Below are 19,098 nucleotides of genomic sequence, written 5' to 3' on the forward strand. Positions count from 1 at the left end.
TTACCCTTGAGGCTCTTGGACGGTCTTGTTCTCTACTTTTTGTTCACATTCCTTTATCATGGAACTTAAAATAACCTGATTTAAAAAAAAAGGACTTTAGTAAAATACAATTTACAACAGTGAAATGCTATTGTTTAATCTAGAGTTCTTTAATTTAATTTTTAATAGTCCCATAAACTATGACTATTTAAAAATGTAAGGTTTTGGCAGTTACTCCGTTAAAGGAATTCACATCAGATTGCTATGGTAGGTACAGAAATAGCTTTAAAAGACCTCAATCATATAATCTTCACTAACCTTCCTTCTGAATCTGGTATCAATTCTCCCTTAGCTTTCCCTACCATCTAATGTTAAAAGTAAAATTTGTATATGTCTAGACATTTAACATATACACATACCATGGTTACACATTATTTTCCCAGGAAAAGCTGTTCTGTCCCATGCCCCCTTGTTTTCTCCAGGTTGCAAACAGCAAGATGCTCTTGTTTTAATGTCTAAAGCAGAGACCAGGTATAGGTCTGTGGCTACTAAAATATAGATGGGAATATAACGGGCATCTCAGAGTTAACATCATGTTTGCACGGAGACTGAATGAATGATGGAAAGGGTGACGGGATCTAAGCTGCTCCTCCAATCGCTGGCAACCTCACCAGAAACTGAATGGTCTTGAATATTCTTGGCCCGCGTTTGGGTATGGAGGTCACTAAACAACCAGTATTTACTGTCACCTACTATGTGCCAGGAACTTTTTTAGATATACAGAATGCACAAATAAGACAGACAACATTCCCTCCTTACGGAGAGCTTATGTTCTTGACAATAAATACAAAAAAATTGGTGAGTTATATAATACATTAGAAGGTGATAGGGCTTTGAAAAGAGTATTGAGTTAAAATATGGGGAGCCAGGGGTCAAGACACAGAGTGTTCCAATTTACACGGAGGTGTCCCCAGCAGGCTTCATGGAGATGACATGTAAGGAAAAGCCTGGGGGAGATGAAGGAGCAAGTGTTTTATACACTGGGAAGAGGCTGAGCAAAGGCTCCATCTAAGGGAGAGTATGTCCATCATGTTCTAAGCAAGGAGACCAGAGTGGTGGGTGCAGAGTGAGCAGGCGAGAGGGTAGAAGATGAGAAGTGAAGCGGGGGGCGGGGGGGGGGTAGATCTTACAGTGCTTTGCAGATTATAGTGAGGACTTTGGTTATTAAATGAGGCTTCTGTCACATGCATGTTAGATCTAGAATCATCCTTTTCTGAATCTTTTCTGGTTTTCCACTCTGATCCCACAGATTATAGATTTTGCTTGTTTGTTTTAAATGTTTATTTATTTTGAGAGGGAGTATGTGCACATGTGAGTGGGAGAGGGGCAGCGAGAGAGAGAGGGAGGGAGAGAGGGAGAGGGAGAGAGAGAGAGAGAGAGAGAGAGAGAGAGAGAGAGAGAGAGAGAATTCCAAGCAGTTTCCGTGCTGTTAGTGCAGAGCCGGATGTGGGGCTCGATCTCACGAACTGTGAGATCATGACTTGAGCTGAAATCCAGAGTTGGACGGTTAACTGACTGAGCTACAGAGGTGCCCTTTAGATTTTGTTCGTTTAGCTGGGTTTTCCTTTATTATTATTATTATCATCCCCCTAAAAAGGGGGAGTTTCTTGTACTTTTTCTTCTGCTCCCTGCATTGTCTGTTTCCTCCAGTATTCTCTTTCTTGCATGTATGTTTTCATCTACATCTTTCATGTGAGAGGTTTCTCAAATGGCTGGTGATCTTGGGATGTCCACTAAAGACTAGGGCACTAAAATGCTGATTAGAATCTCTTCATGCATGAGTAACTTCACTTTAAGGTGAATTGGGCAAAAACCAAACTTCTATCTTTTTCCCCCTGTGGGTATAAACCTAGCTGCCAGCATTCTTGGATCCAAGAAGGTGAAAGGTAATGAGGTTTCAATCACTATGCCTTCACTTAATTTCCCTCTTCTCATCATAGCCCTCACTCATTCCTGCTCTCAGCTATGTGGGATAGCCCAAGTTTAGAAAATAAAGCTCTAGTCTTCTACCAAGGTTGGAAAGGGAATCTGGGAGACTGATACCTCCTCAACTTGATAAATGGTATCTATAAAACACACCAAGCAAAGGAGAAATCGATAATTCCCAATCATAACTTTAATATGTGTTTCAACTGCTAACAGAAGATCACAAAAAACCTGATAAAAACATAGGAGAATTAAATCTTAATTGACCTTATTAAGCAAAACTCAGGGATCAATAAGTAACAGAAATGAAAATTTACTTTGAACGATAATGAAGATACAATGTAGCAAATGCACAGGTGGTATCTCAAGGGATACACTTAGTCTTAAGTGCAGGTATCAGAAAAGAAAAGTTTAAAAATAAATAATCTAAGATTCCTCTGTAAAAATCTGGAAAAATAGAAAAAAAATCAAACCTACCATGGTAATGGGTAGATAAACAAGCTGAAAATGCAGAATAGGAAATAAATGATACACAGGGTTTTGGAGGAAACAAGAAGAAAAACAGAATAAAAGAGTGTTGAGGAAATTGAGACAGAAAACAGAAACTTTCCTTCTAAGAAAGTTAATGGTCAGGGATAAAAATTGTATAGCATTTTACAGATCAGAAAGCATTCCGTGTACCTTAGCTCATTAGATTCTAACTATATTCAGTGAAGGAAAGTATGTTATCCCTACTATACAGAATGAAACAGAGGATCAAAGACGATAAAGGGGTTTCTCAAGATCTCCCGACCAGTAAATAAAAATCCATAAGATGACACTATACTGTATTTCAAATGTTAAAATATAAAATATTAAAATTTAAAAGCACAGCATATCATACTTATGCCTCACACAAAGAAGAATGCAAGTCTGAAGAGGAGACAGTAAAACCTAGGAACATGGCGCGGATAATCAGTGGCTTCATCATCATGGGAGCTCACCTCGTGCTCCGGAGAAAGATGCTCCATGTCAGTCCGTAAACATCTGAGACCAGGTAAAAAGTGATTAACCATTAAATCCTCTGAAATGACTTGAGACCAGGGAGTTAAGGGAATTAAAAACAAACAAACAAACTGGTATGTCCAACAGAACAAGAGAATAACAACAATGACATAACAACAACAAGAGAATAACAACAATGACGCCTCAGGCATGCAGATCACTTGGAGCAAACAGGCTTCCCTCAAGCATGATTCTCATTTGTTGAGTTAGTTACTTATCGAGAGTCAACTGTGTTAATTCCCACAAATCCTTTACGTCAGTGGTATGGATTATTGTAACATTACATAATTTAATTACATGTTATGTAAACACATGAAATGAGTGTAAACAGTAAATCATGTAATTTAATTGGATATTTAAATGAGTGTGAAATGAAAATTAATGTTTCCATGACAACTAAATCGAAAAGTTTAGAAAAAAACGGTAAAGGCCAATTGTTTAAAATGTGGCTGTTTAATTATGGATGTATGAAACAAGTGTAAAAGGTTAGGAAAAATATAAAAATCTGAAAAAGGTCTACACCCAGTATCAGAAATGTTTCCAGATCCTCTTTAAAGAAACATAAACTGAAAATCACAATTACATTATGGATGTGGTTTATTTAAGAAAGATACTTTACTCAGCAGACTTACACAAAAGAAATGCCTCAGTCCTACATCAAAAGATTGGTAAAGAAAATATGTATATTAAGTTAAAGTAAGTTATATACACTATTTCCTTGATGTCCTGCTTTAACCATCCTATTAAACGGACCTGCTATTGGTCCTAATTGAATTGGGTAAGAGAACTTTTGTTGTAATAATATAAATTTAGTATTAGTTACGTTTCCTGGTCACTTTTGAGTTTTATTGATTATTCTGACATTCAAAGGGATCAAGAAAAAGGGTGCATTTCTCATGAAAACAACTCACTGTTTATTAACATCACATTCTCACCTCATCATAGTTGTTAGCCATTTAAAAATAGTTACTTAATGGTATACCATATTAAGGTGAAAAATGCCAATAAATGAATTCCCTTATAAAGATGGGTTAATTAGGGGTGCCTGGATTGGTGGAGTGTCTGACTCTTGATTCTGGCTCAGGTCATGATCTCAGGGTTGTGGGATCAAGCCCCACGTTGGGCTCCGTGCTCTGCATGGAGCCTGCTTAAGATTCTCCCTCCCTCCCTTCCTCCCTCCCTCTATTTCCCCCGACCCCTCTCCCCAGCTCACACTCTCTTTCTAAAAGAGAAAAAAAAAAAAAGTTTACCAGTCTTTTTTGGAAAAAAAAAATAATGAATTTTACTAAGTATAATATATAACTTTTACCTTAAAAATAGTTATGATCTAAATAAACTTAAAAAAATAGTTATGAATAAAAGCTGTTTGTAAACAAGCCTCCTATAACAAGTGACTTATAAGTACTAAAAATATAGATGACATTTGGTTGAACCAATTCCTGTAGTCATACAGAGGGCTACAACATAATGGCTACATAGTTTTGTTTTCTAGATATGGGGAAAATACCACCAAAATGTAACTGTGAGTGACCTTTCGACTGGCAGTCAAGAGTCTGATCTAGAGAAATATGGATACCGATTGAGAAGCTGAAGATGGCCTTATTTGTTGGTAAAGGGTTAAGTCCCCCCCCTCTCTTTCTACTTACTGTTTGGTTCTACCCTTTCCCTGTAGAATCACACAATCTTTGTTAGAGGTCATTTCACCCTATCTGATATTAGGAATCAACTCTACCTCATCTGTGAGTGATGGCCACAAAGTCTCTAAGTGCTAACACTGATAGGATATTCGTAGTTTCGTAAGAGGTTCAATCCATTTTTAATAGCTAAATTAGCGAGTTTTTCTTATAAACAAAATCAGACTCTCTGTAACCTTCTTGTGTTAGCTCTCCACCTGAGTTACACAGTGTGCTTAACCCTTCTTCTATATAACCTTTAAAATAATATTTAAAAAAATAATTTTTGAATCACCTTGTCATCCCCAAGCCATCTCTTCTCCAGCTTAAACATTTCTAAATTCCTTTGATTTTTTTTAAACAGAATTTCTTCACTTATTACTGTACCTAATGTTAAACACTATAGTTTTTCCATGTCCTTATTAAAATATGATGTTGAGAGGAATACTCTTGTGTTCTATCAGGTTAGAATGCAGTGGAACAGCAGAACAGATTTGGATCACAGGACAATGTGATTTTATTGTGGCCACACCACTCCGTTGACACAAGTTATGACTCATTCAGAACTAACACATTTAGTATTCGAACAGGGTCTATTGTTAAGATGTTCTTCCCCTTACTATATTGGTGTAAAGACTTTATTATATTATTCTATATTGTGTACATACCTAAACACACAATAATATTCTTTCTATACAGATTCTATTCTCTTTAGAAACCACTGCCTTGCCCACTTGGAATAAGTGGTTTTATACAGCTAGAATTTTTGATCTTTTGACTTTCCAGTTTACCTTGAGGCATACTCCTTAAGGAGCTCTCTGCCATAGATTATACATCACTTTTTGCTTAAGTTTTTAAACATCTACTTTCACCGAGTCTAGGGAAGGTACAAACATAGCGATATTTTCTTTCTTTGACATGCCATTATTACTTTCTTGAAAGGGTCTTGTCACTTCTCCATTAGTAAAGACTTGTTCCTTACTAATTCAGAATATCACTTCCTCTTTTTGCTTCCTCTATTTTGTCTAAGTAGAAAATGCCAACGAGATAAATCAAGAATAATAGCAAGTTCTCCTTTTAGTGGAAATAAACTTATAGAAGATACATGGATAGTTGAAGTACAAAATTACCAAAATACAGTGTCTCTGCCACTTTATAATTTGCATTATAAAAAACATGGCTTATGTCATCCACAGGAAGAGGTAATTTATATTAATTGATTCCTAAAAATAAAATGCTCTCAACTATGCACTGAACTTAAAGTTTTAACATTTCCAAAAGGACAAATAGCTCCTTAACAGATAGCTCTATGTTTCTACTTTCCCTGCTTGATTTATTCAAAACAAAATCTCCCATTGGGAACATTCCAGTCAAGAATCCAGTGCCAATGAACTGGTATATACCAAAATAGCCATCAGTGGTATTTTGGAACATATCTACCTTATTTAAAATTACCTGTTCACTTTACTTACTACTTCAAGCTGGTATATAACAATATGGAACCATAAATATCAATGCAACTCTTTCTGTGTCCTCCAGGAACCTCTCTCTACTGTCATTTTTCCTGTTAGAATTCTCTGATTATGTTGTCTAGCATTAGCTTCTATAGTTCTGTTTGAGTAGTTAGCCTTTCAATCCTTTTTCAATCTCTTATTTCCTCTTTTTTGACCTCGCCTGCCTTTTCATGGGAGAACACAGAAGCTGGAGCTCACTCTGCTCATCTTGATCTCTGCTTCCTTCTTGGTTTTATTTTACTAGTCCTGGGACAGTAAAGAGAGCACGTAACAGGACAGCTAAAGTTCTTTTTCTAGTCACAGTTTTGCTTTTAACTATAAAAAAAATAGAAGTCACTAATGTCTTTAAGCTTTAGTTTAATCATTTATAAAATGTAGTAGTTGACATGAGTTAGATGATCTTAGAGCTTTCCTTCAGTTTAAAAAAACATTTTTTTTTTAAAAACATTTATTTATTATTGAGAGACAGAGAGAGACAGAGCATGAGCAGGGGAGGGACAAAGAGGAGGAGACACAGAATCTGAAGCAGGCTCCAGGCTCTGAGCTGTCAGCACAGAGCCTGACATGGGTCTCAAACTCAAAAACCTCAAGATCATGACCTGAGCCGAAGTCGGACGCTTACTGGAGTGAGCCACCCAGGTGCCCCCCTTTTTTTTTTTTTTTTTTTTTGAGAAAGAGAGAGTGTGAGTGGGGAGAGGGGCAGAAGGGGAGAGAACCCTAGGGTCATGACCGGAGCCGAAATCAAGAGCCAGACGCTCAACTGACTGAGCCACCCAGGTGCCCTGAGTTTTCCTTCGGTTCTACCATCACTGGAGATGATCAGCCATGTTGGCACTGTATTTTTCAATGAGTGATATCTCGCCATAGCATTCCACCGGACATGGATGGTTAAACCTTCACTGAAAGACCCAAATGCCAGAACACATACAAGGCTTCCTTTTGATTAACAGAAGCCTCAGCTATGATCATTTCTTGCCCAGTGACATAGCCAATTAACATAGACAAAACTTTAGTCAATGTTTTCAAAACTATAAAACATAAAAGCACAGAGGACTTAAAATGATCTTTTAAACTTATGAGAGCTAGAATAAGGAGTGGGGCGAGTCAAATCAAAATTTTAATTTTCTATAATCATTATATAAGTAAGTCGAAGAGAAAAAAATATTCGTTTCCAAACTTCAACAACGGAGATTCCACCGCAAGATTGGTCATATAAATATAGATACACGTTAATAAAGCAAGGATACAACAACAGGAAAGTGCACTGTAAGCTTCAAAAAGATGGGTGGCAATATCCAGTCTTTTAGAATCCACAATTTGTAAGTTGTTCACCAAGGCTAACTTATGCAAGTGTGGTATAACAACTGAAAAAAGAAAAAGAAATTTAGATTTTTCTCTAAAACGTTGCACACACCACACTCATCTGTTGAACAAAATTTTTTTCATTTAAAAATTTATAAAATTTCATTTTAATTTCTAGATGATTTCAAAAGGTTACCCAAATCCTTTACTTGCTTTTTCATACTAGAGAGGAAAGCATGTTTTCCGGAATAAGAACATTTGGGAGGAAGAGACCATAGCACTGGCACTATAACCTAATTAAGAGGATGTATACAGGTCACTTGGCCTCACTGAAATTAAATTTCCTAATTTGAAGGATGAAACCCAAATCAACAAATGTAAACAACCCACCTCTTGTGTTACTATTATCTTTACAAATAAGTTTTATCTTTACAAATAAAAATCAGGTATTACCATTGTTATTAAACAAAAGATAAATATAGTATACTTATTCTTCTTCAACATCAAATTATTTCACTCCTTCATGAAACAATTCTTTTTTTTAACTTTATTTTTTATCTTTTAAAATTTACATCCACATTAGTTAGTATATAGTGAAGCAATGATTTCAGTAGATTCCTTAATGCCCCTTCCCCATTTAGCCCATCCCCCCTCCCACAACCCCTCCGGCAACCCTCAGTTTGTTCTCCATATTTATGAGTCTCTTTTGTTTTGTCCCCCTCCCTGTTTTTATATTCTTTTTGTTTCCCTTCCCTTATGTTCATCTGTTTTGTTTCTTAAAGTCCTCATATGAGTGAAGTCATATAATTTTTGTCTTTCTCTGACTAATTTCATAAAACAGTTCTTAACTTTAGTTTTCTCAAATTCTTAGCAAGACAAATGTCAAATAGCACTGGTGGTTTAGTTCAAGTCACTCAAAGGGCTCACAAGTCATCTTCTGTCTCAATGAATAATGTGAAATTTCAAAAACATAGACAACCTACTGCTAAAATAAAAGGGATGGCCCAAGAAACAGCATCCAGTTCAGTAGCAATGAGCACATCTACTGCCCAAGATGGTGTTTTCTAAATACCAGTTCCCACGAAAACCAGGGTTCCTTGAAGAAATGGTTCCAGGGTCAGTGACTACCAAAGTGTTGCTCATAAGGCCCCTTTCTAATCTCTGCTTGGCTAGGGATCCCAAAACACCCTTCATAAGCACAGCCTTCTGACCAATTGTAGTGACTTCTTTCATGTTTGCACTGAGTTTGTCTATGTGAAAGCCATAATCTCTTCCTAGAAAAACCTCCTGCTTCTTCAGTAAACCAACAATATAATCACAACTTTTATACTTACGTTAGTAAATGGCAAAACCCCCCCACAATAACTTAGAATACCAATGGCCATTTTTAGGGAATTTTGACTTGTTAAAATTAATAACAGCATACTTAAGAGGAACTCTAGAAAAAAAATTAGGAGACAAAAACTCCAAACGTTCATTGATTTCCCTGAATTCACTGAAACTCCAATTCACTAACTGGCATGATGAGGCCTCAACAAAATGCTGGCTCTAAGATAGTCTCCCTAGAGAATTTTTGGATTCACTTCTACAATCTTTAGAAGGTTCCTTGAACTTCTTTATCTATTGACACCAGGCCTATTTATTCCTCCTGCTCCTTTTCTGACCACCTATGTAATCAATCCTTTCCTTAATGTTTTTCTCAGGAACTCAATAACCATACTGCACAGTCACCCCTTAAAACTGTTTAACTAGAAAACAAATTTATAGAAGTTACTCTAAACTCTAGAGCCAACTAAAGGCTATCACTAAAGATACTCCTAAATCTCAAAAGATAGAGAAAAATTTACTATAAGAACAGTTCATTATATACATATTATCCTAGCTACTACCTCTGTAGCAATTAATTTACTTAATTGATAACCTCTCAGAAGGAAATTAGTGGTTAAAAGATTTAATAACCAAGATATGCATAATTCTACAACTGACCTTCAGTGGGCAAGAAAAATAGGAAATGGACAACTTAAAGCCATTTCAGAAGCCTTTTTCTTAAGGACAGATTGGACACAGTCTAAACTACAGACGAAATAGAGATAAATCAATAGGAGACTTTATAAAAATAGATTTCAATGAACTTTCAAAAAATATTTGGGGTAGATTCAACAGCCAAAGTAAAAGGACTCTTATCCTCTATTTTTGTAAATGGGCTCAAAACTGAAATAGAGAACTTCTAAAAAAAACTATCTTGAAATGTACAATTGCCATGTTAGAAAATCTCTAGCATGTAACTGAACATTTTCAGAGAGCCTTATAAAGTAAAAAAGCTGAAAACAAACAACAACAAAACAACTGCATTGTGTTCCAGATTAAACCAATGGCCCCTGAAATAAAATCAAGACCCAAAGGTCCCGTGATAATTAAGAGTTGGGAAAGAAAAAGGCCACTGGGTCAACCAGTGTCCTCTATTCTCTAAAAAACAGAATGACAAATATCCAAAATGCCACTCCAAGGAAGATATTACAACCCAACAGTTCTCTGTCCTTCCTCTAAACTCCTAAAAGCAATTGTCCATACATACAGATAGATAACAGTATGACATCCTCGTCAATATGGGTTCTACTTTACCATTAGCCTTATTAATATAGGACATTAAATTCCTCAGGATCAAGTTTTAAAGTAAACTTTATTACACCTCTTTTATTATAGGTTTATTACACCTATTCAAACAGTGGAGATGTCTATCCTCAATCTTTTCCCAAGCCAACCTTTGTTATTTTGGGACCATTATGAAAAGAAAATGTCTTTCTTCTCTGTGATGCATAAACCTTTCCTTTGAACACGCACGAAAAGGTTAGATCCTGTTCTAGAGAGTTATTAACTCGACAACATGGCACACACCAAAGACTCATTGCCTATTTAGCCAATTCCTTGATCCAAGAGCCAGGACTTAGTCTCTCCACTTCAGAGCAATGACATCCTCAACAAAGCCGGTCAAAGTACCTACAGAGTTTTTACTAGGTTCACCTGTAAATTTGATATTACCGTATGTGGAACTATCCCTATTGCTAACTAAAATACCAACACTTTCCTGTTAACTAATTGTGAAATATTGCTATTTTCTCCTCATGTTATCAACATTATTACCCATTAAAAAATAATCTCGTGATTGTGTTTCTGTAGTTCAGTAAGGGTCATGCCCTCCACAGACCTTTTGGACACTGCTGTCCAAATCCTAACAACGTTTTTTGTATATTAAAAATATCATGCTTGATATGCAACAACTAGACCATGGGAAAATCCAATTTTGTACTAGAAACCAAAATGACTCAAGAAGCCAAACTTGGGGTCCTCTCTAGAGCATGTCAAATTGCTAAAAATTAAAGGACTAAAGTACAGCAGGGATAACTGACATGCTTTTGGAGTAATAATTACTGGATGATTTGATGCCACTAAAGGAAATTACTGTCATAAAGGCTGAGGCCCACAGTAAAAGAGGTATTATAGAAACTAGAGAAAATGCTTTAGCAGATAATCATGCAGATCATTTAGTAGATCAAAAAGCTATGCAATAAAACAAAATCATTTATCATAGCTGAATGGCATAGTAAGTGCAAGAAAAGCACATTTTTCATAAGAACATGTCTAGAAACACATAAAAATTTCCTTAAAAATGAGAGTTAAATAATAAGCTCTGAATATAACTCAGCACAGTATTTTGAAATTCAGTTATTTAAAAATGTTTTAAAAATGACTTCAAAGTGTTTATGAGGTACTTTTCATATGTGTTACAACAATCGGTGTATAGTATAAAACCCATCCATTAATAAATAGTATTACTGATCAGTTCAAAATAATCAGCTTGGTTCACTTTTACCTTTCAGTATACAGAAGATAAAGTGTACGAGAGTTTTAATATAGGACAAATCCTGAGAGGAGCTTCTGGTTTTGATCTTACATTACAAGTCAGAAAAAAAAAAAGGGTAAAAAATGCAACTTACACTCATCTCGGAACCTTGGCTCTGCATTTGGCCCAACTCTACCGAATGTTTTTATGATCTCTGTATGCAAAGAATACTGGTCTTGGTACTGAGGATCTTCCAGAAAAGAAGCCAACTGCATTTTCACTCTTTCCAGCAACTTAAAATTAGATATTTTACAGTTATTTCAAAGAATTTTAAAAACTGAGTAGAGTTGTTAAAGAGAAAGATACATATTAAACATGGCTTTCAGCATGGGTTCAAATGATTTATATCAACATGACAGTAGAAGCCTGGAATTAAACAACACATTTTTATTTATGCTGGCTAATTCTTCTTTCTTTATTTTTTGAAAATACAAACATTCCCTTAAAAACTACAGAAACAAAAGACCCCCACAGTATTTAGAGAAAAACAATATTTATAGTGATTTTGTATCTAAATTTTAAGTCTCAAAACCAATCACAGTAAGTTACCCAATTATTCACCTTCTGAAAGCAATGAGTCATTAATGACTTATATCTTACTCACATTTCCCTAAAAGACATTTTTATTTTAGGATTTAAGAATATGTTGAAATTCTGCCAAGACTGCAAGCTTTGCAGAATGATACTTTTTAATGTTGCTTCACCAGTGAAATACATAAGGAAAAAATGGAAAACTTCCCCCCTCCCACCCCATAAGTAACAAAGTTGTTTAATTTTTATTATTAGAAAATCTGTATGACAAGGGAATTTCATAAAATAGTGTTTCTTTTTTGGGGGGTAAAATGTGTATTTCCATTTAAGTGGCTATGTAATATGTCCACAGATGACTTATCTTCTAATCCGTAGGGTTTCTCGTTTGTATAAAAACATGTCCAATCTGATAACAAAGAATGAAATTCTGATAGTAATTTTGAGAAGTGTCTTCGAGTTAATGTTGCAGATAGAACCTAACACCCGTGAAACTAAATCACAAGTTTCTAAATCAAAATATACTTTCAGAAAGACCTTGATGATCTCCTGCAGTGGACATGACAGAGGGTTGTCACAGTGATGTGCACTACAATAAGAGGATAGCAGCCCACTAGACTTGCACATCACTGATCACAGTTACGAGAACAGAGGTGCCCTCTAGCCTCCATTTGTAAACCTGGGATAGGTCTGTGGTCCTAAAGTTATCAGTCAAATTGCCTTCAAATCTGTGCAAACTGGCAATCAGGAATTTACGTTAAGACTATCCGAAGTCTATCGGATAATGGAAGGCTTTGGAACTAGATCTGGTTTGAAGGATTACCCAAGACTGCCATACTCAGCAAGGCTTAAAAGAGAACATCTAGGAGTTGGCTTGTACTTAATTCTCTAATTGAGAAGATAGACTAGAGATTTCCTTAGGATATGAAAATACACTTTGGATAAGGCTATCATGTTTTCAAATCCTGAGATAGTCCTCTGGCCCACAACCAACTAAGAGACATAAAAAAAGTTATAATACTCCCTTCCCCCTACCACTGGCTGCATGGATGGTAATGTATCATCACCTCAACAGTACATAGATAATAAATTTCAATCATTTCCTACCTCTCTTTGAATAACCGTTTCCATAATAGTGCCAAAGGCTGGAATTGTGGCAATCCGGACAGAGCTGTTAGAATTAAAAAAGAAAGAAACTGAAACTTTCTTTGAGATGAAAAGCTGATTATTAAAATGTGTATCACAGTTAAGTATAAGGTAAATATACTGTATTAGTCTCTAGCAATGACAAATTAAATTAAAAAAAAAGCAGACCAAGAAGAATGCTCAAAAAGACAGACAGGATAACTTAAGGTCGCAGTCTGTGGAACTCACAATTCAGGATCACTGGACAAGGTAACAAGGGCCGGAGCAACCCGCTTGTCAACTAACGCTTCACTCATGCCTCGAAGAGTCAGCTGTAAACCAGTCAACATGCAATAAAAAATGGTTTGGTAAACTGGAATGAGAACTGGGTTAGCTGTGACTGAGGATGGGCAGGCAGACTCATTGGTCTTTCTTGGTTTAGTCACCCACACGAGACATTAAAATGTTAAGCCTTTGGTTCATGCCACTATACTTACTGGTAACAACATGTTAGTGAGATTAGCAGAGCATCCTTTCTCGGCTTGGAAGAAATAGTCCATCAGCATATTTTAAGTTTAGGAAATGTTTACTGAGAATACTATTAATGTATTCTTTTCGATACATGGCCTCCAAATGTGAAGGTTGACTTAAAAAAAAAAGATACATGAACAGTATAATAAAGTTTAAAATCAAGTGAACATAATCCAATATTATTATTTTGAAGAGATAAATCTATTCTTTAATGAATTGAAAAGCTGATGGTTATTTCTTGATAGGCACATTTTGAAAGGGATGCTGAATGTAAAAGGCAGGGATGACACTTACATTTCAGGGTCACTGGAGAGAGTAATGAGAGCAGGAACAACCCTCTGAGCTACCAGAGTTTCATTCACCCCCTTCACCAACAGCTGATTGGTCAGCGCAGGGGGTATTCACAGGTGATGCATGGAAAGAGCAAACACAGTGCCATGGGAAGAAGAAAGGAGCGACCAAGAGAAAGAGAGAAAACACAAAAGCAAAACCAAAATTAGAAGCTAAGCAAATATTGCTACTAGAGTGCTTTAATAAAGGGAGAGAATGCTTGGGAGGAAAACAAAGCTTAAATAGCTTAGCAGTCCACAAAAACAGAGTGTATCACCAATTCAATGGCAGTTTGTACTTTTGGTCAAAGTCTCCATGCAATTTCCATGTTCGATTAAAATGCAATTTAAAAGAAAGCTTTTCTTTCTTTCTTTCTTTCTTTCTTTCTTTCTTTCTTTCTTTCTTTCTTTCTTTCTTTCTTTCTTTCTTCCTTCCTTCCTTCCTTCCTTCCTTCCTTCCTTCCTTCCTTCCTTCCTTTCTGGATAAAAAGAAGATATATACTGGATTCTATGGTTAAAATTCTTGAAGAAAATCTGCTGTCGTTTTATTATGACCAACAAGGTACAAACTGGACTGTTTTTAAACCAAACTCAAATGGCTAGCAGCCACCACTAAACTGCTTCTGATTGTTCTACGGCAAGTCAACTTAAAAATCACAGGGAAACTCCCAACCTTTTACATCACATAGCTTTCTCTTTTGAGGTACAAAGACACATAATGCAGCCTGAGTGGAAAGTAGTACATGTGGGAATCAGATCTGGGTTCAGACTCCGGCTCTCCACTTATCAGCCATGTGGCCTTAGATGCATTAGGTAATCTTCTTGAAACTCAGTTTTCTCATCTGAAAATGGTAACACTGTTATCTACCTTAAAGGATCATCGTGCTACTAACTGTACAAAATATGCCTAAATATTGTGTCTGCAAAGATTAGGCATTCAAGAAATGTGAGTTTGATTGTGAGTACTACAAGGATATAAGATTTATGATATATTTGAAAAAAGAAATTATTAATTAAAAAACTGTTTTGACTGCTCCAAGTAGTTAGCATTTACAGTTTGTTGTTTTACATTTCTCTAAAAGCTCAAATGAATAAGAAAATAAACATGATAAGCACAATTAGACCTATTTCTATAACCTAATGGTAAAATAATTCATTTAGCAACCAACCCTAAATCTAGAACAGGAGGACAATATTTTGGAGCGTTATACATTTTGTTTTTAAAAGGGCCACATCCTAGGGTGCCCGGTGGCTCAGTCAGTTAAGCGTTGACTCCTGAGTTTGGCTTGGTTGGGGAGTTGACAACCGTGTAGGGATCCATGTGATGATAGCGTGGAGCCTGCTAGAGATTCTGACTCTCCTCTCTCTCTGCCCCTCCTCCCGCTCATGCATGTTCTCTCTCTCAAATACACATTAAACAAGATTATAAAAAAAAATAAAAGGGCAGCATCCTAATCCTACATTCTCAATGTCAGAATTTAAAAACAAATTACTTCTAAATGCTTGTCAATCTGGTCACCTTGCAGTGGAACTAGGCCTCGTGGAAGACGGAGGGGGCTGTGGAATTTTTGTAACAAAAACCCAACACTGTGCGCCTGTTAACACATTCTTCCCACACGCCGTATCAGAGACAGCAGAGCTCACCTTATGTGAAGATTCCTAACTTGACAATAATCTGTTAGCATTCAACAACTGATTCCCTTTAAAATCTACTTCAATATTCTGAACTAAATTTTATTAAAATACTTGAATAATTAGGCTGGAATAAAATGACACAAGAACTTTTGCTAGTACCTTAAACATTCCAGAGGTCAGGCAGAAAGAAATAGGGGAGAGAAGTTCAAATACTGTTAAATAAAACTTTCTTCTCTGTACCTTTTTGTAAATACGATAGCTTAGATCTGAATCAGTAAAGTGTATCTTAAAATGTCTGCTACCTTGTGCCAGCCAAAAAGCATTAAAAAAAAAAAAAAAAAAAAAAAAAGAGGTCTAATCTAGGGGACAAGTTAAATTTTCATTGCTCTGCAGTTTGAAGTGTAATTTCTTTATTAAGCTAGAAAATCAAAAAGTAAAATTTAAGAGTTATCAATTGTTATGAGCTTTATGTACAATGTATCATTTGATCTTTAAACCTGATGAGCTAAATACAATTATTATCAATGTTTTAACAGATGAAGAAGAAACTGAGCCTTGGAGAACAAGTTAAGTAACTTGTCCAGGGTTTTAGAGGCAATGAGAAGCCAAATTAGCAAATGGACTCGTCACATCTGTCTCACAAGCCCAGGCCTTCTTTGAGTTGGCCTACTGTTACAGGCTTAGCTTCCTTATGACTGATAGGAGAAATCATTAGATGAAGTTCTTTTCTGCATCTTTTGGGAAATCCATTATGTCACATGATAAAGTTTCCTTATAAATCAATTTCAATAATAACCTGTCACTTCCAAAAGTAATACATTGGCCTATTATTTAACAATGAAAATAATAAGATTAATTGGGTCTCCCCTTTTTGTCCTGCTGTCTGAAAACTTAGAGCTACATTTAGTGTTCAGTTTCACTAAGTATCTCATGTTATGTTCCTGGTAGATCCATTTCTTGCTTTCTTCCCAATAGTTTCCGGTCTCACATAAAAAATTTTCTTTTATTATAAATGTCCTGCCTTTTTTTTTTTTTTTTTAATTTTTATTTTTGAGAGAGGGTGTGAATACGGGAGGGGAGGAGAGAGAGGAAGACAGAGGATCCAAAGCAGGCTCTGCATGGACAGCAGCGAGCCTGATGCAGGGATTGAACTCACGAACTGTGAGATCAGGCCCTGAGCCAAAGTCGGACACTCAACTGAATGAGCCACCCAGGTGCCCCTAAATGTCCTGCTTTTCATGTTTTTATTTTGAATTAACTCATTGCGGGCGAGGGGAAGCAGGCACAACTGTAAATTACAATGTATTAGTATAAAAAAATCTTTTGAAATATACTTATTTTTTTAATACAATTTTGCTCACTGTAAGAGTCACTGACAACAAAAGTAACTTTAATTTTTTCTACTGATGATTTTACTGGCAGGATCACTGAAAAAAATTTTATCACAAATGAGTTGGAAAAAATATTGAAATAATTCTCTCAATTGGACTCAAGTTCATAATCAACCTGAAAGAACGCTGAAAACTGCCGAAGCATAGGTATAGTTTCCAAACCAGCAATGATTGCAAACATAGAAACCAAAACCAGACAAAAGCCACATATAAGAAATAAGGCAGAAAGAACCCAAAAACAAATAAAAAGAGAGGATGTTTCATTTTATTTAAATTATTTTCATTTCTATGGTATGCTTACCAGTGAATACATAATTTGAGAAACAAATGGTTTAAGAGAAAGAAGTAGCTTTTAGCGTCTTAGAATAAAATCCTATAATGACAAGTGTATTAAAGACATAGTTCTTTATATAAAAGGATGCACTTTTCTTTCACGGATGACTCTTTTCAGCATACTGAATAATCAAAAATTATTTATACCCACAGGAACTTATTACTACAGATCAATCTGAATTTTAAATTTGGCATTCACCTTGACAAAGAACACTTGATTATAGTTTTTTAAATCAAATATGTACAATAACTGAGGCAGTAACATGGACAGAGGATATTCAACTTCCTGGTAAGATTGGAATTTTCTTTAGATTTCACACATCCATTTTATATATTTAAAAGTTTTAGAAGGTACGTATTTTAAACATACCAGTGCTCTATTCTTCAAATGGCAATTTATCTTAAATTGTGGAAAAACTCTGAAATTCAGAAGAATTGAATTATCCAATTCTTTTTATGGAAATACACGCTTTCAGATATTTTAAGAATCACATGCATATTAGGGATAATTTTAGCCTGGATACATATACATTCTCTAAACTATTATATTACTCTGTGAAATAACAGCATGATAAGGAAAAAAAAATAATGATAATGATACCTAACATTTATTAAGTTCCTATGTGCCAGATGCTGTTTTAAGGGCTTTACTAGTATTAATTCATTTCATATTAACAAAAATCCTTTGAGATGGATACTTATTATCATTTTCATTTTGTAGATGAGGAAACTGAGGCACAGAGAAGTTTGAACTTGCCATTAAGTGGCAGAGACAGACACTGAACCCAGGCAGTTAGGCTCTATGGCAAGACTCAAGAGCAGAAAGAACACTCTAAATTAATTTTTGTCTTCAAATACAAGTTCTAGAAATGTAAACCAATGAATGGATGAATGAATAAATAAATAAAGTAGGCTATGGCATAATTTCCTCTATGATGGATATTTTGAATTTCAAAAGATAGGCATTTCAATTTTCATACTTAATTTGGGTAGGTGGCAACTTCAAGAAAATCCAGTTGAATTATATGAACAGTCTCTTCTTTCCTAATAAGTCTATGGACAGTTAATGTATAGGGATGTTATTCCAGACATGATTTGTGAGGAAATAATCAAGTAGAGTGATCAACAAAGTATCCCCATATTTGCAATAATTGATTTTTTAAAGTTATTCATGAATCCAACTATATTTTATAACTTTAAATATATCTTATATTGTTTTAGTTTATTTTAGTAGCCATTTTATCTCAATAAATAGAAAAGTATAGTCAGGAAAGATTTATATAAGATGGAAATTAAAATAAGATTTAAAAGAAAATTTAAGAAGTAGAACTGAGAATAACATCCAAGGGACCAATAACATCCAATTAACCAATATTGAAACATTCTTAAATATATCAAGGCTAAATTTCTGCCCCATCACACAGTACACAACTAGATACTATTCAATGCCATAAAATATACATCAACATAACATAGTATGCAAAGACTTTAATAAAAAAAAAAAACATTCCCTTCTCCATCTTCCAAAGGAAATCATTATAATTAGAAATGAGAGAAGCATTTGTTTACATACCTCAAACATTCTAGCAGCGGTACATCTCACAAGTGCTGAAGTATGGACAACACCATACCATAAAACAGTTAATAATAACTCGTGGTAGGCTGGATTTGCACTGAAAGAAAAATCTCAGTGTTAAAAGTGAGGGCCACAGTGTCTTACTGGTGTATTGAAAAACACTACATTTGTAAGCAATATTAATGATAAAAATATTGGCAAAAAATATGAAATTACTCTGTATGGTTTAACAGGTTACATCCAAGACTCTT

At 35.3% G+C, this 19,098-nt stretch overlaps 1 protein-coding gene across 10 annotated transcripts in view; it reads right to left on the reverse strand.

Annotated features, from left to right (window-relative positions):
* Positions 1–19,098, reverse strand: part of RELCH (RAB11 binding and LisH domain, coiled-coil and HEAT repeat containing) — a 124,812-nt gene that overhangs the window by 20,225 nt on the left and 85,489 nt on the right. For 6 of the 10 annotated variants that reach the window (XM_058691891.1, XM_058691893.1, XM_058691889.1 and 3 more), the window contains 7 exons: positions 18,845–18,944; positions 13,878–13,960; positions 13,035–13,098; positions 11,494–11,632; positions 7,444–7,560; positions 2,949–3,037; positions 5–75 (listed from right to left, as the gene is read on the reverse strand). In XM_058691891.1, the coding sequence (XP_058547874.1) occupies positions 5–75; positions 2,949–3,037; positions 7,444–7,560; positions 11,494–11,632; positions 13,035–13,098; positions 13,878–13,960; positions 18,845–18,944 (663 nt within the window). Of the gene's footprint in view, positions 1–4; positions 76–2,948; positions 3,038–7,443; positions 7,561–11,493; positions 11,633–13,034; positions 13,099–13,301; positions 13,385–13,877; positions 13,961–18,844; positions 18,945–19,098 lie in introns of those variants that run through there. The other 4 variants (XM_058691890.1, XM_058691887.1, XM_058691894.1 and 1 more) reach the window with 3 other exon arrangements.

The sequence above is a fragment of the Neofelis nebulosa genome, chromosome 11 (assembly GCF_028018385.1).
Source record: "Neofelis nebulosa isolate mNeoNeb1 chromosome 11, mNeoNeb1.pri, whole genome shotgun sequence".
Taxonomy (NCBI): Eukaryota; Metazoa; Chordata; class Mammalia; order Carnivora; family Felidae; genus Neofelis; species Neofelis nebulosa.